This window comes from Montipora foliosa, chromosome 5 (assembly GCF_036669935.1).
Source record: "Montipora foliosa isolate CH-2021 chromosome 5, ASM3666993v2, whole genome shotgun sequence".
In the NCBI taxonomy this organism is placed as follows: domain Eukaryota; kingdom Metazoa; phylum Cnidaria; class Anthozoa; order Scleractinia; family Acroporidae; genus Montipora; species Montipora foliosa.
This window is the reverse complement of record NC_090873.1, coordinates 45,882,425-45,904,924: the sequence shown is the minus strand read 5'-3', so window position 1 is coordinate 45,904,924 and position 22,500 is coordinate 45,882,425. Positions and strand designations below refer to the sequence as shown.

General features: G+C 39.9%; 4 protein-coding genes across 5 annotated transcripts in view; 2 read left to right on the top strand and 2 right to left on the bottom strand.

Moving 5' to 3' along the window:
* LOC138004411 (stomatin-like protein 1) overlaps window positions 1–5,998 on the bottom strand; it is a 9,938-nt gene extending 3,940 nt beyond the window's left edge. The window contains exons 1-6 of the mRNA XM_068850909.1: window positions 5,828–5,998; window positions 5,638–5,738; window positions 5,089–5,155; window positions 3,632–3,714; window positions 1,953–2,156; window positions 676–731 (exon numbers count right to left, since the gene is read on the bottom strand). Of these exons, the coding sequence (XP_068707010.1) occupies window positions 676–731; window positions 1,953–2,156; window positions 3,632–3,714; window positions 5,089–5,155; window positions 5,638–5,738; window positions 5,828–5,903 (587 nt within the window). The 5' untranslated portion in view covers window positions 5,904–5,998. The remainder of the gene's footprint in view (window positions 1–675; window positions 732–1,952; window positions 2,157–3,631; window positions 3,715–5,088; window positions 5,156–5,637; window positions 5,739–5,827) is intronic.
* A 35-nt stretch (window positions 5,999–6,033) lies between these two features.
* Window positions 6,034–15,599, top strand: LOC138004414 (large ribosomal subunit protein uL1-like). The gene is made up of 7 exons (XM_068850914.1): window positions 6,034–6,328; window positions 8,581–8,661; window positions 9,407–9,475; window positions 9,882–9,996; window positions 12,299–12,399; window positions 12,969–13,050; window positions 14,942–15,599. The coding sequence occupies exons 1-7, from the start codon at window positions 6,041–6,043 to the stop codon at window positions 15,025–15,027; spliced, it is 822 nt and encodes a 273-aa protein (XP_068707015.1). The 5' UTR covers window positions 6,034–6,040; the 3' UTR covers window positions 15,028–15,599.
* Window positions 15,600–16,407: 808 nt separating this feature from the next.
* On the top strand, window positions 16,408–18,777 carry LOC138004412 (peptidyl-prolyl cis-trans isomerase FKBP14-like). Its single transcript, XM_068850910.1, has 2 exons — window positions 16,408–17,142; window positions 17,837–18,777. The coding sequence occupies exons 1-2, from the start codon at window positions 16,461–16,463 to the stop codon at window positions 18,133–18,135; spliced, it is 981 nt and encodes a 326-aa protein (XP_068707011.1). The 5' UTR covers window positions 16,408–16,460; the 3' UTR covers window positions 18,136–18,777.
* The window catches only part of LOC138004413 (hatching enzyme 1.2-like), a 23,475-nt gene continuing 19,577 nt past the window's right edge, over window positions 18,603–22,500 (bottom strand). For both annotated transcript variants that reach the window (XM_068850912.1, XM_068850913.1), the window contains exons 6-8: window positions 22,386–22,489; window positions 21,580–21,651; window positions 18,603–19,252 (exon numbers count right to left, since the gene is read on the bottom strand). In XM_068850912.1, coding sequence (XP_068707013.1) covers window positions 19,020–19,252; window positions 21,580–21,651; window positions 22,386–22,489 — 409 coding nt within the window. In that variant the 3' untranslated portion in view covers window positions 18,603–19,019. The remainder of the gene's footprint in view (window positions 19,253–21,579; window positions 21,652–22,385; window positions 22,490–22,500) is intronic.

Below are 22,500 nucleotides of genomic sequence, written 5' to 3'. Positions count from 1 at the left end.
TGGGTACCGGCGAAATGCTGGGGGTAACCCTGCGATGGACTGGCATTCCATCCTGGGGGGAGTAAAAAATACTCCTAGTCGCTTCATGCCACAGAAACCGGGATAAGCTCCGGCTCTAATGGGCCACTTAGCTCGTAAACAGACTTTACTTTTTACTTTTTTTCAGTGCTACTCTCACTAAATAAAGTCTTTACTCATCCATTGTCCATGTTTTACCCTGGCCCAGCTGACAGCACCTTAATGCTAACAGCCATGAACCCTTCATTTACATACATCCCTTGGTCATGACCAATCTCGTTTTTATGCTTTTTACAAAAAACAGAAATCCAATATTTTTACCAAATTTGGTTGTTGGGATACCTAACTATAATTACTAGTTAGCTCAGCAAGCCCATGCTTGAAAAAACAAATTGATAACTATTTTGAATGGCAGGAGAGATGCTTTTTATATCTCACAGACCTCTTACAAGGGGAAATTTTCACTGAGAATGGCTGTCTTACACTACAAGTGTATCAACAATTTTGCCATCTGCTTGTCTTAAATTCAAATGTGTTTGGGCTTCTAACTTTCAAGGAACAAAAACTGGACTTCAATAATAAAGAAAGGGGGCATATCGCAAAACACAGAATTAATTATCTCTCAAGGGGGAAAAAAAACCGATACTCAGCACTTACATTTCAATTCTTTTTACCTCCACTCCCCAGCCTGCTGCTTCACTGTTGACAACCTCCTGTCAAAACAGTCAGACAGGTTTAAGTTCAATAACAAAAAGGACAAGATATACAATACGTATATTTTTGAGGGACTCTTTCATTAAATGGAAAAGCAAACTTCAAACAATTTCACTTCAAGCTATTACAAAGAGTAATAATTTGTGTCCACAATTTAACAGGGCTTTGAATTTTTCTTAAGACAATAATATTAATTAGACATAAGGCAGAAGTGAATCACTTCTGTCTTGTGTCTAATTAATATGAGGATTCCTCACACTTGTGATGATCACTTTATGCAAGTCTCAAGATTATTTAGCCAAGCACGAGTGCTCCACTAATTGAGGAGACTACAAATCAACTGAAATCAGAACAAATCAAATGAAATGTTGGTTTTTGAGGAGAGGGGAAAACCAGGTACATGTTTGTAAGACTCAGAAAGCTGTTGAATTACATCTACATGTTCCAGCACTCGGCAAAGTCCCTTTTTGACTTGTGGCTGTTTCTGCTTAGGTGGCCTCATACACCACAAGCCTTTTTAGAGACATCACCGCCAAGCCGGCCACTTTTGCTGGAGAGAACAGGACAGCCACAACACCTCGCCGGGGACTTTATCCCCTACTCTTCTCGAATAGTGTTTGGGTTCTTTAACGTCCCACAGGGAACTTATGCACATAGAAGACATTAATTTTGTGAGATGGGGCCTACGGTTTATAGTCCTTATTCGAGAAGACTTGAAAGTCTAACCATTTCCAGATGAAATTACAAAGGCAGCACTTTCTCCTCAGTTATTTTAAGATCCTGAGTGTTGATCCGGCCGGGGTTTGAACCCGCGCCGTCCCGCATGACAGCCCGATGCTCAACCAACTGAGCCACGGGTGCGTGGTTTCCAAAAAAGCAACTCAACTTGATTATCAGCTGGTCCCTCTTAACATAACATCAACAACTTTTTACAATTATTATCACTGTCTAGTCAAAATTACTATAACTTCTCCTTCTTGTTAATTAATGTGTGGGAGGATTCTTGTTTTATGAGTTAATGAGTCAAATTATGAATCATAAGTCAATGAGCCATGAGTCGAGTTACAGCTTTGGGTTAGGTTAGGGTTAGGGTTAGACTTAAATACTGTTTATCAGCACTATTTGTAGGCAGTCTGCAGTTGTCAAACACCAGTCTTTGCCAGTCTATACCAATACTATAAGTTCAATTTAACTACACAGATGTATAACATCCAAACTACCTGTACTTGCTTGTTGATAAATTTTCTGTCATGTTGAACTTCAATAAGCTTCCTGGAAGCCAGAGAATGAGAGAGTGTTGTTTGAGCAAGCATTCGTAGGGAGTGGTTGAGATCTCGAACAGCTGTTTTGGACAGAACAGGATCTTTGATACAGAAGTGTACCTCTGCCCCAGCTGAAGCATATCCGCCATCACTTGTGCGAATCTTGAGATTTTGAATAAACAAAGTACAAATTAGCACAGAAATTCCATTAAAAATGATTGAATAAATGGTGCCAGTCTAAGTACCCACATGATTGTCAGTTAGCATTCACAAAAGTAGGACAGCTTTGGGAGCAAATTCAGATACTGCCTTTTTGCCATGACAAATCCTTTGAAGGATGCTACATCTGGGAGAGTTGAAAACAATGACCCCCAGTCCATGGACTACTCCCATAGACTACCCAAATGGACTACCCCAAAAGTACTATTTCAAGTGAGTACCACTGGTTGCAAGCAGCGTCACAGTTTAATAGCGCTTACCCTAAACACCCATTTTAAATGGCGTTGGACAACAGTTTGTATAAAGTCTAAGCACACCCACTTTCAAAAGGTTTAAGCTTTTGATAATTATCATGATGTTCGATACTTCATGTAAGTGAATTGAGACCAGTGCAATTCATGAATGGAGTGTCATGTGACCATGCGGACTAAAACGGACAAGGTACATGCAATGTAGGTACACAGTCAATTCAGTTCTCATTCGAAATAGTATTTTTTTTTGAGTTAGTCTATTTTAGGGTAGTCCATTGGGTAGTCCATGGACTGGGGGTTAGTCTTTTCAACTCTCCTGCTTCATCTAACAATGCATGCTATCTGTAATCCCTACATCTAACAAGACATACTATGTATTTTTTCATTGGGCGGACTAAACAAGAACAATCAAAATGTCAATTTCTAGTCCTTCCCCATCCTAGCATTGCTCTGTAGCATTTTCTTGTATTTATCTTATCTAGCTGTAGCATTTTTTTCATCAAATGTGCTTTATTTTTTCCTGGCTTTCAAATTACAAATTATTATTACAAGAAAGTGAAGTGCATTCTATTCTAGAGTTTAGCCAATGATTCTTGCAGCCACCTTTTTTTTGTTAGGGTGAATTTATTTCCTTCAGGCCTTGTGTAAAGGTGGTGTGGTCTTGAAAGTGGTTATAACACCCAGGAGGGGGGGGTAGCAAAATCCAGCTGAAACTAGCTCTGGTATAGGCTAAGGGTTCCAAGGTCCCAGCGGCACATCCCCACTGAGAAATTCCCAAAGTATTGTTGGGCAGGGTTCCACTCACACTCCTGAAGATGAACAGTGGCTGGAGTTGTCTAACTTACAAACTCCCAAATACGACCCTCTTTCATTTGGTAAATAGCTCATTGTCTTCTGTAAGTCTGGGTTCTTGACCATAATTATATTCTGTTTGAAATGTGTCTATAGGCAATTCCACATGAGTGGTGTTACAAGCAAGATTTTTCAAAAGATGAATTAGTTGGAATTATACCCTGTACCACAAAGTGGACATGTTATAGTGCTCAGAAAATAAAATTCCACTTTGCCGGCGACAGTGGTCGAGGAAAGCCCATGAAATTTAAATAGCTTGATGGCCAAGTGCTGATGCCTATAATAATAAACAAAGTAGCCATGTTCTTTACAGACCTGTTGAGGTGGCACACTAAATGCTCTGGCTCTGGTGTCCACCCTTGTCCATGTGTCAATGCATGGATTAATGAATACAACACCTGCATCAACAAAATATTACATAGAATCAGGAATCAGGAGCTCATCAAGGAAAGCTTCTATCTCCCATACTTAGTCTAGGAGTCAACCCTTCTGCGAGTAGAATTATTTAAAGAATGCCTCCCTTGGGAGATTCAGGTCATGCATATGTTGCAGGGGTTTCATTACGTTTTAAAGTAGAAGGGACCTTGTGATAGAGTAAGCACTGGCACCTCTCTCTCTCTATATATATATTATGGCTTTTGATCTTGGGACCTCCTTAGAGCAAAGGCGGTTAGTGTACTTAGTGTAGACAGGTGCTAGTACCCGGGTCCCAGCTTCTAATAAAACCCCTGTGTTGTATCTCAGTGTCAAGCACAACAACATAATAATATGATCCTTTTTGTGGGAAAAACCTGTTCCTAAAAATAAATTTAATTGGGAAAGGGTTGATTCAAGGAATCAGTGGAGACAGAGGAGGTCCCCTTTGATGAGCTCCTGATGGAATGACTATGAAAGTTCCCCAATACAATAGCAATAGCACTTGCTTCTGTGCAGACACCATCAACCTCCTTTTAACCAAAATAATAAACATTCTTCATGAGACCTATGACATCCAGGTAAATATTTGAACCCTGGAAAGAAATTGAATCCCTTGAAAGAAATTGACCTCCAGCAGCTGAGCCCATTTGTGAGCAGGAGCCTCCATACGTAATATAGTTAAGAGCCATCATCATGGGATTAGATGACATTATTTATAGTTTTAGACTTCCTGCCAAAAATTTGCCACCATGGTTGCTAGCCCTCGTGCAAATGTCCCGAATAAACAAGTTATTACATTAGGTTTGTTTCAATGACCCGCTTTTGGCTTAATGTTGCTGGTTTACCAGTGGCGCCCAGTTTGTGAATCATCACTCAGATGAGTCGCTAGAAAGGCTAAAAATCCACCCAAAGACGAGAGTCAGAAGCTAATTCATTTGAATCACTCTCCTGTTCACTCAAGCTAGAACTGCACGTGTCTGCCATTATTTAACTTAGTTTTGTGCATACTAATGAGGGGTCAATCAATTTCATTCTAAAGTCATTTGTGTTTTTACACGCAAAGTTTTGTGCCAAAAATAGCTTGGTCTACTCCTGTGCTGGGGTAGAAACCCAGTGGGGGAGGGAGAAGCTCCTACTCATAGGTTCCTGCCTCTGGAGAGTTCTGAAATATAATTTATGCAGTTATTTTTTTAAAAATCCATTTATTACCATGGCAAACACTATTCACATTTCTTAGACTACACTTGGTGATTTATGGACTTCCTGGTGTGGAACAAGCCAAAGGTCTTTAATTCTGGTAATTTTGGAGCTGACTGAGAGAATAATGCTCTCTAGAGACAAACTAAAGACAGTACCTGGTCCTTTTGGAGGCAAAAGTCTTCCCAGCCTGAAGATCACAGCTCTCTCAAAGTCCTTTATAACCTGATAAGCAAACAGTATTTTAATAGTTACATGTAGCAGGGGTGTAGCACTTTCAGTTGAATTTCGAAGTGTCTGTTAAATCTTATCAGTGTTCTCCCTTTAATTATTTTTTTTCCTAAACACAGCAGGCCAAAAACAAAATTCGTTCAGAGCATGCGCAATATTTTTCTTCTCCCACAAGTGAAAGTAAGTCACGATTCATTCATTTAAATATCGTTGTATACACATTCGTAAACCGGCTTCCCTTCGCTGAAGGTCAAGCGCATTTAAATCTATTCTGACAATCGAAAGATTGTAGCGTTGGGTCGCCATATAACGAGCGGACCTTTGAAGGACAGTCTCCTCTTCCTTAACTTTACCTTTAGTTGGAAAATACAGAGGATAATTTGCGACGGTGAAATGTACATATCCTGAGGCTTCGTGGTTTCCATTCAGTCTCGATCACAGAGGATGCAGGCACCTTAGCTCAATTTTAAATTTACCTTTAGGCAGAAGAAAATTGAAATTGGGAATGTCACAACAAGAAGTAAGCAGGAGGAGATTGAAAACAGACACTCCAAAATGTTCCACTCGGATGGTCGCTCTAAAACGAAAATCGACAAGTTCAAAATAATATAAGTAAGCTTCAGAAATTAATACAACCACTATCTGAGGGTGAAAAACGCCGTTTACCCGAATTTTTGCTGCCATCGTGATATCCCGCCACTTGATGCTCTGGCAATCGGGTGTAAGTGAATGCCTTTGACATGATATTAATGGTTAAGGAACATTCATGGTTTTAACCTCATGAAGAGTGTCGCTCGTCACGAAGAGGAAGAGAAAAACAAACTCCCTTGAAACCGCGCTTCAAGAGGCGTGCGGATGTCCTATTAGGGTACGTTATGTATGCTGAAACACAAAAAGAAGATGGCGGCCGTAATTCGGCCGATTGGTTGCTGGAGACTTACCATTTCTGGGCCAATTTTGCTCCAAACAAGGACGTTTGTGGCAAATACTAGACGACAGCGTGAAGTAGAAGAACGTAAGCGAAAAGGCGATGTGTTTTTGTTAAATTACAGAACTCCGCCGTGCCACACATTCACCGATGCAATGAGTGCTCTTAGAGCCTATGCTATTAATGGCGAACGTCAAACTGTGGAACTTCAGATGAAGATCAATATGGGCGAGAACAAGGTTAGCCTACCCTAATATGGAGTAGCTGCCTTCGCCAAATATCCCATTCTTAAATTTCGTGACAAATGGTCGAAAATTAAAATTGCCATAATAGGTGGTGGTGCAACCACTAGCCTCTCTTGAAACCCCGGTTTGGGGGGGAAGGGGGGGGGGGGGAACAGACGGGGATGCTCGTCGGAAATTTTGAATTTAACCCCTAAAGGAGACCATCTGGGTGTGGCTCAAGCTTTTTGTGACCCCTAAAGGAGACCAATCTGGGCGTGGCTTAAGCAAATTTTGACCCCTAAAAACAAGTTAAAAAGAAAATTTGACTTCTGTTTCTCTTCGCGTAATTCTGTGTTTCTTCGCGGAACCCTAAACAAGACCTTGGCGGCTTAAAATATTGGCGATTTGCCGGGAACACCCTAAGCGAGACCAAAATCCCAAATTTACACTTCTAAGCGAGACGACGAGCATCCCCATCTGTTTCATATGGGACCCCCCCCCCCCCTGCAGGGATATTTTTCAGAATGCCTAACATTATAAAATCGGTATTTGACTGTAACAACTGTGCATAAATTATGCAACAATAACTGAAAGATGACCATTTTAGAAATCTGTGGCATTTAGACCTTATTACTATAGACATGTACTACCATAATAATAATTGAAAGCTAACTGTTCGGCATTCTGCAAAATACACCTGCCCATGTGTCACACATTCGATTTGCAGAATCAGCTTCATATTAGGATTCATTAGGTTGGCTCTTTATCTGTTTCGTGAGGTTTGTTTTCTTGATACTCCGTTCTTCTCCACTTGACAAGATTTTCACATCTTTGTTCACTAGACAAGTAATTGACAAGTAATTTGAGACCCCTACATGCCAGTTTACTCCCTCTGAAAGCAGTGGTCTCGTGTATAAGCCGCACTGCGATATTTGGCCCAAAACTTGAGGAAAAAGGTGCAGCTTATACACAAGTCTTTACGGTATACACTATGCAAATTATGAACATCTGGCAACTACCCCAGCTGTCCATGGCCATGGATATACAAGCTGTAAACATCTTCTAATAACAATAAATTAGTGGTGATGATGATGATGGTAATAATAATAGTAATAATAATAATAATAATAAATAAATAAATAATGATAATAAAAGTCAGCTTATCTAGTGGAGTGCAAGCTGTGCTCTACTTATTGAGGAGAGTGTGTAGGTAAATCAAATATTGTGGTTGCCACCAAACATTTTAACATTGTACATGGCATGAGAAGAAGTTTTGAAACAGAACTCATTGTTATTTGCAAGAAAAAGCACTTTTAATTTCGAGATAACAACTTAGTGTAGCCCACATGGACCATTAACTAAAGGATTACATGGATTGAACTGGAATGCATCCACACATGTGATATACAATGAACAAACATGGAGGATACAGAGCCCAACACAGCATTTACCAAACAGGTTGGTAACATCTGCTGACAACACTAGTTTCCTTACTGGAGGAACAGTTCAGTAACAAATCTTGGTTTTTGGTAAGAGGCAAAAATGCATTTCCCACAGAGATTACCCTCTCAGTCAGAACAGAGTAGAGAAGCAACTATTTCAACCTGGAAACAAAACCAGGACACATTGGTGAATGGCAAGCGCTCTCACCAATGTGAGAACCTTGCTCTCCTCCAGCACAAAACAACTAAAATTGGTGCATTAGATCTCAGTGATTGTACAATTCACATTAAATTTTAGACATGACCAAGTAGTCCTGAGGTAATAAGGGGGAATGGTAGGGGAGAGTGATGTTATCTTTGGTGAAGCTTAAGTTTAGGTAATGTTTTGAAGTTATTGCGATTTTCATAATTCTGCGGAATTCATCTTCAAGCACCAACAGCCAAACTGCGTTTTAGCTTCTGTCAATCAAACTTCCAACGCCAACCTCAGATGACAAAATCAGTTGATGCGTGACATAACCCACCAATCAGCATCTTTGGTTCCCACGGTACATTCATACATTCAAACTCAACGCTCATGGAAAGCGATGGAATCTGTACGAATCTCTTTTTACTGAAGAATTTCTAAGAACATATCATAATCTTATGGTGTTCGAACTGTGAACTAAACAAAAACTCCAATTCACTTTTCGGAGGTGGAGGCGATCTTCCTGGCTATGTTTGGAAATTTGATTGATGGAAGCCAAAATGCAGTCTGCCGCTTGGTGCTTAAGGTAAGATTCCGCAGATTTATGAAAATTTCATTAAGTAATTTTTTTGCTTTAGAACAAGATCAATCCTTTCCATGGTATAATGATGCTTCCAAAACCATATGGCAAAGAAAGGAAGGTGTTGGTTTTTGCCAAGGTAATAAGTGGTAATTAACAAATATGTGTAAGGATGCTGATAAAGTCCTAACTTTTAATACCAAATGATTGAATTGCTGGAATGATTATCACATAGCACTTTAAATTAAGCAACTGCTACAAGAAGGATGAATAAATTCAAAGCTTGAATGTGGCTTGAACTTATCACTATGAAATGCACAGTAAACTGCTTCAGTTGTACATTAACTGGGCAATCAAGACCACCGAGTAATTGGCAATAACGAGTTTGTCTTGCATCATGTGAAAAGAGAATGTTTTTTTAAGCGAAAGATCATCGCGGGGAAAAGTTTAAACTGTGGCAAAGAAGCTTGGCTTGCTCTAGATGGAAAGCATTGATGTTACAATAATAATGTTGTTCTGCACATTGCCCTATTATGATTTCTATTGTTTCAAATGGCTATTATGGGATGCCCAGGGGGCAAATACATATTAATTTGCTCCCTGAGCATCCCATAATGTCTTTTGAAACAATAGAAATCAAAATGGCCGCCGTATCTGCAAAAAGGTCTATTGTGAATTTGTTTGTACCCCACAAGATGTGAGAATACAATGGAAAAAAATATTAGACATGCAGATATGAGGAAATTTTTAAGCAGAAGATCAATGAAAGCTAGGTATCAACTTAAGCTGTTGCAAAGGTGCATGAGAAAATAAATCTAGAAAGTTTTAATATATGGCTACTGCTGACTTTTGAGTACGCTAATACTTTATGCTCTTAAATTCAGGGCGAAGCTGCTGAAGCTGCAACCGAAGCTGGCGCAAACATTGTTGGTGGCGAGGATCTCATTAAGCAGGTGCAGTAATGAAAGCTTTCAGCTTCTTTCAAGGCTCCTAACATTTTTTTAGAATTAGCAGTGACACCATGTTTTGAGTAATGTTTTGCAAACTTTTTGTTTGATTATTTTTTTGGCAACTTTTTTATTTTCCGTCCAACATTCTAATGATGAATGTGACCCAATAAAATGATTAACCAGTTCTGCTTCAGTGATTGACAACAATGACAATCAAAACCATTTATTGTAATTTAGGATTCATAGTCTGCCTCTTCAACAAAAGCTCAGCAATTTCTCTGTTAAAATAATGATTGCCCCAGAGTTCTTTTGTGTTTGGCTTGCACTGACATCCTTTTCAAATTCAGTTAGACTCCAGCTATCTTGTTGAGACTTGCTGGTACTAAAAACATCTTATTTTTATTTGAAGGTAGCTGATGGTGAGGTGACAGACTTTCATCAAGTGCTGTGCACCTTGGAATTTCTGAATCAAATGAGACCATTGCAGAATATACTGAGGGAAAAAATGCCAACAACAAGACGAGGTTAATAAAACAAGAGACCTATTCGACTAACTTAATGTTGTACCTAATTCAAATCTCCTGGGATTAAGATTATTTGTGATTGTATTTGCATGATAATGTTGCATTAATATTTTAATGATATGGATCCGAAATACCTGGAACAAAAAGTTTTATTCCCAAAGGGTTTGAATTGGGTACAACATTGAGTTAGTTGACTAAGTCTATTCATGTTGCGTTATTTTTACTTCTTGGATTCATCTGGCATGGACATGAACCCACAACTCCCTTCTTGGCAGACTGCAGGCACCTTCTGCCATCAGGTCAATATTAGTCTTTCAACTGACAAACAAAAGTCACGGATCCTACACTACAGGCCTTCTGATAATGAGCAATTAAAACACAAAAATTGTGCTAAATTTCAAGAGCAAATTATGCAATAAGGAAGGACTATTGTACGACTTTTTTCCTGAGCCATTTTATGCTTGTTTTACTAAAAACAATCCACCATATTGATAACATTTTTAAGCAACCTGACGAAGACCAGTAAAACTGGTGGAAAAGTGGGTTTTAAAGGGTATTTTAACCTCGAAAAATCCCGGAAACAATTCAAATTTTAATTTTTATAGAGATCAGAGTACAAATTCTGAGTATATAGAGCCTTGAATTAGCCTTACTCATCATGAAATTGAGTGTCCCAGTTGCATGGATTTCTTTCTTTCAATAATGGGTGCAGTCTCAGGAGAGGTTTCTTAGTTTTTCCCCTCAATACCAATTCCCTTGTCTTAGTTAGGTTTAATTTCATGCGATTCATACTTGACCAAAGTTCAATATTTTGAATTTCACTGACTGATGAGTCATCAGGCAAGTTTTGTTCAATATTGGAATACTAATAATAATAGGACATTTATAATGCGCAAATTCCATAAAATGTTCAAATGCGCAGATAAAATGTTCAAATGCGCAGTATACTCAATACTCAAGGTAATATCATCTGCATACTTACATGTAAAGAGGGTGCCTACTATTTTTATTGTGCATACGTTCTGTGCATCTTAATTGAGAATAAGATACTCAGATTTCCTATGGGTGGTGCTTACTAATACAAGGATATTTTTGTGCAGTTTAAAACTATGCGGAGAAAGCAGAACTTAGCAATTTTTCTTGGTATCCAAAAAGAAATTTGGGGGACCATGCATTTTTTCAGAGATAATTAAGCTTCGGTTTGGAAAAGAACACCATATATTGCTTTGTGTTTAAAACTTTTTACAACTATTGTTGATTAATTATCTTGATTTTCTTTTTGAATTTCAGTAACACTTCTTGAGATCTGCTTTTCCTGCATATCCAAAACCACACAAAAATGTCTTTGAATTAGTAGGCACCATCCTAATAAGCAGGTTTGTGTCTGGATTGACAACATTGATGTCATTAACCATAATGGAGAACTACACTGGGCCTGAGACAGTGCCCTGTGGAACACCTCTGTCAATTTCAACAAACTTTCTGATGACACCATCGACTTCAAGTCTCTGTTTATGACCTCTCAAAAAATTAATTATCCAATTAATAACATAAGGGTTAATATTCTATGACTTGTGCTTATTACATACAATCTGGTGTCAAGATACAAAATCAAAAGCCTTTAAATTACTAAAATCAAAAGAATACACTTTTAAGTCTGCACCTTTGTTCAACCAATGATGAGGTTGACATTTATGGAGGGCCATTGTGGTCTAATGTCCCTCCTTATAGGCAAACTGGTTGGACCCAATCGATGACTGCAAGGTTACAGATATTTCTTGTTTGTAAACAAGCCTGTCAAAAATTATCATAGTCATATTTTGTAAGGGAGATGGGTACTGTAAGTGAGTAGACTGCATTTGAGTAGTTCAGATCCCATCCTTGTCACCACATGTACTATATCTTGAACCAAAGCGGGATCAATGACAACATGTTGGCTGCCTGCAGCCAGGCAAATGTGTCCTTATTAAATATTCACACTGCTTATCTACAAGTAAATTAACATATGCTAATATGTCACGCTAATATGTCAAAAGAGGTAAGTGAGATGAGAGTTGGGTGTTTTGATGCCCGAGGTACAAGAGCCAATCACGATGCTGATGAAGTTGTGATTAAATTTCCCGCCAATGAATTGCGTGACATTTCTTTTTACCTCCAATGTCTTCGCAACGTGTGACCGCTGTTGAACACGGCATACTAAAACCCAAGTATGAGGCACTGCGGGATTATGAATTTACCATGGGAAATGGCATTTACCATAGTTTGTGTACAGTAACCTCACCTTATGTTGTTGTATTTCAAGGAACTGCTTCTGATGACATTGTTGCTGCTATTATGGCTTACAAACAAGGTCACCCATACAGATGTGACCGACATGGCCACATGAACATAGGAATAGGAAAGGTAAGCCAACATCAGGAGCAGGGATGGTGCAGTGGTGAGAGCACTCGCCTCCTTCCACCGATGTAGCCCAGGTTCGATTCTCGGACCTGACGCCATAAGTGGGTTTAGTTTGTGTTGGTTCTCTTCTCTGCTTCGAGGGTTTTTCTCCGGGTTCTCCAGCTTTCCCCCCCTCAGCAAAAACCAGCATACAGCTGATTCCAGTTGGCTGTGCGCAAAGGTCACACAAGGACTGTATAGCAACTGCCAGATGCGCCATTGTATGCTTTTGGATTCGACCTTGTTGAGGTGCGTTGTTGCTGTACTTTGCGACGGGGATTAGCCTTGAAAATAATAATAATAATAATTATTATTATTATTATACTCATCTCTTACAAATCATTTCACAAATGAGTGTTTTTCATTTTAACTTCAAGAATATTAATTTTGTAGTTCAAGGTGTTTGTCAGTCAGCATCAATGGGATTGAAGCCGGCTGAATTGTTCAGGTGTCTGAAGTTGTCCAGATAAATATGAGGATCATTTCACTCTTTCTTAAATAATTGTGCCTGTATTGACCCTTTTTTTTGTCAGCTCAACTTCACTGATGCTGAAGTAAGAAATAATGCGCTCGCTGTTATATCTGCAGTCAAGTCTTACAGAGTAGCTAAAAAAGGTAAGCATCTCTTATTACAAAGATTACCTTTTTGGCATCCTAGCACAGTTGACCTCGATTTTTTTTTACAGTGAACATAGATCTTTTTTCTCGTGCAAACAATTTTGAGATTTCTCAAATTCAGATATCATGCACCACTCAAATGAAGTTTTGAAAAGTCATTGAAACTAGCAGGCATTATTTTTTTCCAATGGTAGAACTAGTGAGAATCGTGGGTCGAATCCTTCGTTAACACTACAGACTGTTTTGCTTTCCTGTCATCAGAGAAAATCTGCGCCGCAAAGTAGCAAAGACAAGGAAGGCATGTCTCTCTTTTCTTGGAGAAAAAAGGGACAAACAAATTACGAATTGTTTCGCTCGAAAGCCAATTTGCTGAACTTGAACCCCGTTCACCTGAATGAAAGTCTATTCGCCCAAACTATGTCACTATTCTAAGAAATATTTTAAATGGTGAATGTTAAATGTAAATGCTTTCCTTAAAATGGAAGTGCACTTAGCTATCAAGCTAGGTCACAGGCACCCCACTTTTAATAATCTGAAAGAAACAATCCAAATTTAACAGAAACATGATTAAGAATCCCAATTGGCAGGAGGCAACCAGTTGGTTATTTACAAAGAATGTAGGTTGTGTCGCCCCATCGCCTTGTCGCCGCGATTTACGTCGCCCCAAGCTAACCCTAACCCTAACCCTAACCGGTTACAGATCCTAGCTAACCCTAACCCTAGACTTAAGTTGGGGCGACAAGGCGATGGGGCGACACAACCTGACACCATTTCCAAAGAAGCATGGTGGAGTTGTATCAGGGAAACCTGAAACAAATTCAAACCAGAGGTGAGAACAGGATCTGAACCCGGGGAAACAGCATGAAAACTCAACGCCCTTATACCACTGGACCACGCCGCCAGGTCGCAGTTATTAACATTAACTTGGTAGTAACAAAGGGAGAGCTTTGTTTATGATAAAATCGCAATTCAGGGAAAGATCACACCGGCCAGTATTTGTACATCGATAAAACTTAAAGCTTTGTTTGTTCTGTGTTCTGTTATCAAAAATACATTGTTTCACGAATTCGAATCGGAATAGTTTAAATTCGGGGAAGGATTACGCTGGTCTGTATATGCATATGAATAAACTTTGAATGTTGTTTACTCTTAGTAGTTGTGTAGCCTGCGAGCAGGCTCTCCGAGGGACTGGGGTTGGGGGTAGAATGAGAGAGACAGTCTGCTCGCAGGCTATAGTTGCGTTATTACTTATCGGGCGAAACCACCAGCTTCCTGGACAAACATGTTCGAAACAGGAAACCGCAGATTTTTTCTGCCCCATGCTTTGTCCAAATTTTCCCAAGAATGACTCATGACCTAAAATGCCAATAAACAGTTAAAGCAAATAGAAATACTATTAAGAAAGACTTCTATTTGATCATCGCAGTTAGAACGTCACATTGCCATGTTGGCATCCTATACGGGTTTATGACAAAGTCGCAAGATGACCAGCTCAATAAATTATTATTGATAGAGCACTGCACCGGTGTGGAGAATTCAAAGCCTGCTAAAGACAGAATATTTTTCAGTTTCTCCCTTCGTTACTGCCAAGGTAGTGTTAATACCTGCGATATTTTGAAAAATTCACAACATATTTCCACGTCGATAAAAATGGCTGGGGATCTTGAAAACAAGATAGGCAAACAGCTCCTTATAAAACGGACATGTTGCCGTTAAAGGGTATGTTTTGGCGCAATTTATAAAAAACAAGATACTTATTTGCTCAAGGTATCGTACCTTAACAGTTTAGTGTTATTTCTTGTTTGATTTACAAAGTAAAAAACCATTCGAATTAATTTCCATTTGGTATTAAAACATAACTTTTTGTCTTGTTATATGCATTTTCTAGGAAAATTCTTTGAGAAAATGAGGCTTTCATCTACAAATGGACCTGGATTTTGCTTGATCATGGATGAACTTCTTGGGTTATCATGAAATGCTAATTCATTGTTCCTGGTAAAGATACTATTGAAGGCTATGGTTTCTCCTTTGTGTTACTGACACAGACGACAAACATAAAAGGGAAAAAAGGACAAAGTAATACTGAGTCAAAGAACAATGACACAAGCAATCGTTACCCTATCGTAAAAAGTCGATCCTCAGCTAATAGACCTTTTGCAACTAACGATCACTTGGTACAAAATCCGCCATGCTGGAGGGCAAGCTCATTATTATTCCCCCACTGGGACATTAAAGCTTGACTTGCCTTTGTTTTAATGTCCCAGTGGGGGAATAATAATGAGCTCTTCCTCCAGCATGGCGGATTTTGTACCATGTGATCGTTAGTTGCAAAAGGCCTATTACATCATGTTGTGGTTCTGTGCTCCGGGATCAATCATGGACCCTAGAGCGGCTTTTAAAGGAGCGTCATCTGTGATTTCGGCCCGTTTAGTTCCTTTGGGTAGAAGGAAGGTACTTCTTTACTTTCTTGTATAGTTTAAATTCGGGTAAAGATTACGCTGGTCTGTATATGCATATGAATAAAATTTGAATTTTGTTTACTCTTATTTAGTAGGAATCAGGGCTTGTAGCAACAGCAAGCCATCGAATTTAAATTCTGATGGAATATGGTGCAATGCGCTGGTAAGAAAAATGATAAGCCAGTTGTTTAGCAACCGACCGGTGTTACTTTCGAAGTTTCGGATCCAGCCTGTTGCTCGATCGTTGGTCTTTTGGCCAATTGCCAAGCAACCAATTAAGGACGGTGCCCACTAATTGGCTATTAACACTCTTTATTGTGTCTCTTGGGAATCGGGCAGCTGGGAAAGGAAACCAGGAATACGGTATATTATTATATGGCTTGTGTTTGTAGCCGATATAACGCGCGCTCTGATTGGCTAATTGTGACTGAATTGTAGGGCATTATTCTCCCGTAATGCCCACGGGCCGATTACGGTCTTGCAAAAACAAAGCAAAAGGTAATTAAAAAGCCATATAATAAACTACTGACCAACCGAGCTAGCTCGAGCCGTACAGGGGAATATTGGCCCTCGGTCGTTTTTGTACGGACCTCGGGCCAATATTCCCCAGTACGGCCCTCGCGCACGGTTAGTAAGAAGTTAATACTGCAACCGTTGATAGCGTTGAAACTGTGCCGATGGAAGGATCAACAATTTAGCTAGTGAAAAGGCGATCTCCAGCGCATAGCTCCATAATAGAAAATCTCCATATTGTTTGAACAGTGAGACTAGTTGGCCAATCAGAATGGGAGACACGTGTTTTGGATATAATCCTCCCAAGATGCGGGCTGTTAACCAGCTGTACTTACCTGCAAATATGTCAACATACCACCTGTTTGAAAGAGCACAGGCCGTGTAGTCTAAACTCCTAATAACCTGTTATTGTTCATTTAACATAACATCGGAGCCATGGAAAGAACTCTGCAAGTTGTTTTGTTGTTTTGCTTTGCGGCCCTATGCCTTGCAAAAAGCCATCACGATTCGAGTGAACATGTTGGCCAATCAGAGCCAGAGGCGACATTTAAAACGAACAAAGGGGCTAAAAATGGTGAGGATGAAGACGCCAAAGTTGAAGTTGTTCACGAAGCGAAGGATGAATCATCAAAGAAAAACAACGATGCTGATGGAGTGGAAGCGAAGAAGAAAAGCGACGAAGAAAATAAAAACAAGATGACGGAAGATCACGACGATTTTGATGATGACGATGATGATGATGATGACGATGATGATCATGAAAACGACGAACATGAAGAACACGAAGAAGGAGAAGAACACGACGAGGACGAAGAGGAAGATCCAAACGCAAAAATCGAAATTCATGATCTTTTCACGCCAAAGGACTGCGTGAACAAGTCCAAAGCTGGCGATCTTGTAGTAATTCATTACAAGGGTTGGATGGACGATGGTAGATTGTTCGATACTACAATTGACCCTTCCAAGGGATATATGCCGTTTGAGTTCGTCCTTGGAACAGGGACAGTCATCAAAGGCTTCGAGAGGGGAGTGCGGGATATGTGCGCTGGACAGAAAAGAGAAATTGTTATACCACCATCACTTGGCTACGGCAAGAAAGGTGCTGGAGAAATTCCAGGTAAACGAGATTTTTGTTTAAATTTCCCTTATTTTCAGGCTCAGGAAATATGGCCGTTTTTATTTTTCGAGAAAAAAAAAGTTCACGGAATTTGCAAGTGAAAACAGTCGTGAACTTTTTTATTGAAATGTTACTCCGTAACACCCGATTTACAAGCTAAAAAAAGAAAGAGCCAGTTTCAAACCATATAATGACAGGGACCTTTTGTTTCTCGAAACAAATTCGTGAATTTTTTATGAGAATATAGAGTAAAACACGAGTCGTTTTTCCACTGGCTAAACTCATCGTGAATAATTGATGCAATGGATGGCGAAGACAAAATAAGTCGTGATGGTTTGCCTTGATCTAGACTAGACATCAACGGCACATTTCGTTGATAAGTTCTTTGTGCTTACGGTCACGGTAATTTTCATGTCCATGAACGGGTATGACTTTCAAATTAAAAGTTCTTTCTGCAACTGACCCTCTACGGCAAGAATATCAAACGTCATGCGTGTAAGATTTTTTGAGAGAGATTTTCCCTCCCTGCGAACCTAGTCTAATTTTCTTTCATTTTAAAGATGTGTGGGAAATAAATTATTGGCCGTGAGTTATATGAAGACGTATTCCGAGGATAGCATCGCCTGACGTAGCTTTGCAGAATGACGTATTTTGTGCGATTTCTAATAAATACGTGTTTTTATGTTTACTTTAGGGAACACAACCCTAACATATGAGCTGGAGATGTTCGATATTCGAGCCCCTCCACCTCAGGCAGATATGTTCTCGCATATCGATACAAATGGGGACAAAGTGTTGTCCAAGAAAGAGGTGTCAGTTTACATGAGGTCCCAAGCACAAGCCCAAGGGATGCCTGTACACGACAAGAAATGGAAAAAGCACCACAAAATGATGGTAGCGAACATATTTGAACATGAGGATAGCGATGAAGATGGCTCTATCTCTCATGATGAATTTAGTGGTCCAAAAATGATTTATCACGACGAGTTTTAAAGCGGGATCGATCTGAGCTAACCTGCGACCAGGCTCCATTTTTTTCGTTATGCGAAGGGACGACAAAAAATACAAATTTTAGCCGACATAAGAGGACGATGATGGTGATGCTTAATTGGGCATGATCGCAGGTTAGATCTGAGCCCAAGAAACCAAAGGCTTTATTCTTGTTGACCGAGTTCTGGAACGAACATGTGGCGAAAGCCCTTTATCAGCCTTCATTTCATGCCCGTCTCAGTGCAGCCATGGACTCTTCAGCATCCAATGGCGCGCGGTTGCGAGTAGCTCCAAGCCTGTGTAGCGTAAACTGGGCCTACTTTTGTTAAGAGCAGGGTAAGCATAAAGCCAGGGTTTGATGTGAACTCTAAACTGGCTGGTTGCTATGGTATTTAACCCGGTTTAGCGTTGACCATGAATTCTTGGCCCGTCTATTGAAATATCAGCCCATATAATCAACACCCACAAAATGAAGTTAAAGTTCAAATTTTAATTTGCTTGAATTAAGATCGTTCAACGTGTTTTTCATCCTTTGAGAATTTTATAAAAAGAATGAACATCAAACACAACGGGAATGAATTGTCGGGAAAAAAAGGTTTCCGACTGTAACTAAAATATGTTTGTGTATTAAAGCAAACGTTAATAGCATTAACTGAAGTGAGGTGTGCTTTGGCCGGCGGAAAACTGAGTGCCATCAAACTGTAATTGGCCAATCGCAGTAGACCCAGACAATTATGAGTTTGTACTTTGCTTTTGGGTCCTTTTGCCTTCGATTGGCTGAGAAAGTGACGCCAATTTTATCTTAAACCAATAGGAAGGCATAGCAATGTCAACTAAAACAATCACCAAAAACCCTTGGCAAATAATTGAAACCGCTGTACTGTAAATTAGGGGTTACAGTCATACAGAGCATTGATCTCAAAAATATCGTTTTTCGTCAAAGTTCCTCGCAGTTGTCCTCCAAGCTTCACCCAGGGTCGCCCTCGTGCGATAATTGTTGGCTTCTTACCATCAATTGAGAACAAAAGTCTGTCGTAATGCATCACTGATTCAAAGTCGTATGGTAGGCCCAGAGAATCCACCTTGCCATGGTCGTACTTTTTGAAGTTTTTTCTTGCACCTACAGATGAAAAAGAACTGATTACACTGTCACTGTGCTTGGAGTTGGGGTTTGAGTGTGAAAACCTTACTTTCAAACTAATGAGCAAGGCTTGGGGGGAAGGGGAGGAGGGAATCCCGACAGAACAGCTGGCGGAATGCGGGGTCTGTGCGATGGCGGAAAGCGGGAGATTAATTCAAAAGGCAAGCATTCGTTATTGATCTGTGTTAACAGTCTTGAGATGCTTAAAAGTGGGACGGTTTTTTTTTATGGGAGAAAACGAAAAATAACTTTCCGGGCTAAAAGTAGGATTAGTTTCGTTGAAATCAGTCGGCCACGTCATAGATCATTTTACGTCAAGTCAAAGGTACGGGGAGTTGGGAGAACGAGGTGTGGGAAGCGGGAAGATTTCACGCCCCCGCCTTAGATGTCATGTATATGACATGACCACTCTTTTGCATTATTTGCTTAAGTCTGGTTTGCGCAAGCATAAGAGGGCTTATTTCACCGTGAAAACGGGGTTGACGCAAGCATAAGCACAAGGAACGAAGGAGCGCAAGGATCAAATTTGTTCCTTTTCTCTGTGCTTGCGCTTATGCTAGCATTCGCTTGCGTCGTGTGAAAACGAAACGCAGCACTGATAAACACAAGGAAATTTGTTGCGTCGGGCCAATTAAAGCACTCGTTCTAGATTCACCGCGCACCGGTGGCTCAGTTGGTTGAGCACCGGGCTGATCAACACTCAGGGTCTTTAAATAACTGAGGAGAAAGTGCTGCCGTTGTAATTACATCTGCAAATGGTTAGACTCTCTAGTCTTCTCGGATAAGGACGATAAGCCGGAGGTCCCGTCTCACAACCCTTCAATGTTCATAATCCTGTGGGACGTAAAAGAACCCACACACTTGTCGCAAAGAGTAGGGCATGTAGTTCCCGGTGTTGTGGTCTGTCTTCTGTGGTGTATCATGGTTGGGAGGGTAAATGCTCGGAGATATTAGCTACACCAAGCTACTCTAAAAATCCGAGGGTAAATAAAGATGTATGAGATATGATATGATGCGTCTGAACATTTAAACAAAATGGCGATTGCTGTGGTTCATTTTGATGCTTATGTCGACGTTGGTTTTCACTAGCATTAAGGACGGTGCTTACTGGGTCAAAGGTACTTTTGCGCGGTTTACTGAATATGCGGGAAAAGCAGATCTTAACAAGTGTTATTAAAATCCAAAAAGAAAACTGGGGGTAACCAAGCATTTTTTGAAGATAAGTAATGAAAATATTTATAAAAAGCTTTAATTTCCTTTTTGGATACCAAGAGAACTTGCTAAGTTCTGTTTTCTCCGCATAGTTTTGAACCGCAGAAAAATATCCCTGTATTAATAGGCACCGCCGATAAGAAATCCGAGTATCTCGATGCACAATAACAATAGTAGGCACCGTCCTTAATTTCTCATGCTTGTGCTTGCGTCGCTAGTGAAAACCAGGCTTTAGGACCATGATAAACAGGAAGGTCTCTGACAGGGAGATATACATACTTAATTGACTCAGGTATATTAAGGACTGGGTCATCTAATCCGTTGTCAAAAAATGAGGGGCTAATCAATCTTGAAAATGATTCAAACAGTTTGGACAAAACTTAGTGAAAGGTTACATTCCCACTTAACAGATAACTTAAGATTTTTGTTTTACTTGAAATACGTAACGTGACCAAATAACAGACCACTTCCGGTTTAATTTTGAAAGCTTCAGCAGAGAGGGAAAAACGTTGCTTTATCAACGTTTTGTTCTGTAGTTTTACTACCTACCCAAGAACCGTACCCATTGTAATTGGAACGGTTGTCAAACCGTTTTGAAAGGCTGTTTAATTAGTATGTATAAAGGTACATTAGTGACAGTTCTTTGGTCACGTGATTTGGACATGCATTCCAATTACATTGGGTATGGTACTTGGGTAAGTAAGTAGCAAGACTATGCAATAAACTGTTGTTAACAACTGACCCGTTCCTTAATATACCTGAGGACCACGCCCCATAGGGAGTTTTGAGGGCCAATGAAACAAAATCAACGAACGGACAGCACAGAAAGACAACGACTGTTAAAAAGTCCCCAACTGGCCGGAGGCAAACCATTTGGCTATTTACAAGTGCAGCTGATAGTAATATTTGAACCAGGGACGACCGGGATCAAATTCAATAAGTGGTCAGAAAGGGTCTTGAACCTGGGATCTCCGGATCTCCGAATCTCAAGACATATCCTTGGGAGATAAGACTGCCCCTTGTGAAGAACTATTGTGTGTGCATCTTAGTAATGTATGTCTGTGCAATAGGTGCTTCATCAGTATTAATTATACCTGGCTGAATGTTATTCCATAAAACTTCCACGTATTTATCTCTGTCATGTCTACTTTGCTCGTGCCAGATTCCTGTTTTTGAAAGAAATAATAGATTACCGTGTGTCTAAAAATACCCCGTATCTTTCAATGGCAGATAAAACCGAGTCGAAATGTACGCGAAACAAGTGAACGAAATGAAAAACATTCCTTTCAAGTTCTGCTCAGTTTAACTGATAAAGCGACAAAGGAAGTTCCACTGAAGAGATTGTGACTCTTGCCACAGCAAATTCTCCTCCGCAAAGACCGCGGTTCTTGCGGTCAGTACCGCAATATATCGACAAATCAGAAATGATTTCTGGTTGTTATTCGTTTTTCGTGCAGTTTTAAGAAATTGGAAACAATGGCGGATTTGGATCAAGAACTGGTTTCCATACCTCGAGTGGTCTTTTCGGCTTAGACCTTTTTCTTGTTAGATTCATTTCTTTAATGTTTTTCCGCGTTTTTCCACGTCATTTGACTACAACTACCAGAATTCAGTTTGCTTTTCTTCTCTAATTTAAATTTTGTATTCCCGGTGGGGTAAAGATAACAATAGCTCTAATTAGCATGAGACAAGCAAAACCTGAAGGATTCTGGTACTTAGTCAAATGGCGTCATCATACAAATGTCCTATTGGTTATAAGAGGTACAACACTAAGCAGAAAAGATGTTATTGAGAAAGACTGAGGAAGCTTTCACTGCAAGGACACAGGGAACAAGTGTTAAGAACTGAGTATTCAATATTTCGTCACGGTTTAATTTGAAACTGATCACGTTGTACTCACCAAGGGCATGCATGACTTCGTGCAAAACAACACCAACGTACTCACATCCTCTCCCAAGGGAAAGCGACTGAGCCCCTCCGGAACGCCCAATCTTTGACCAACATCTGAAAGGATC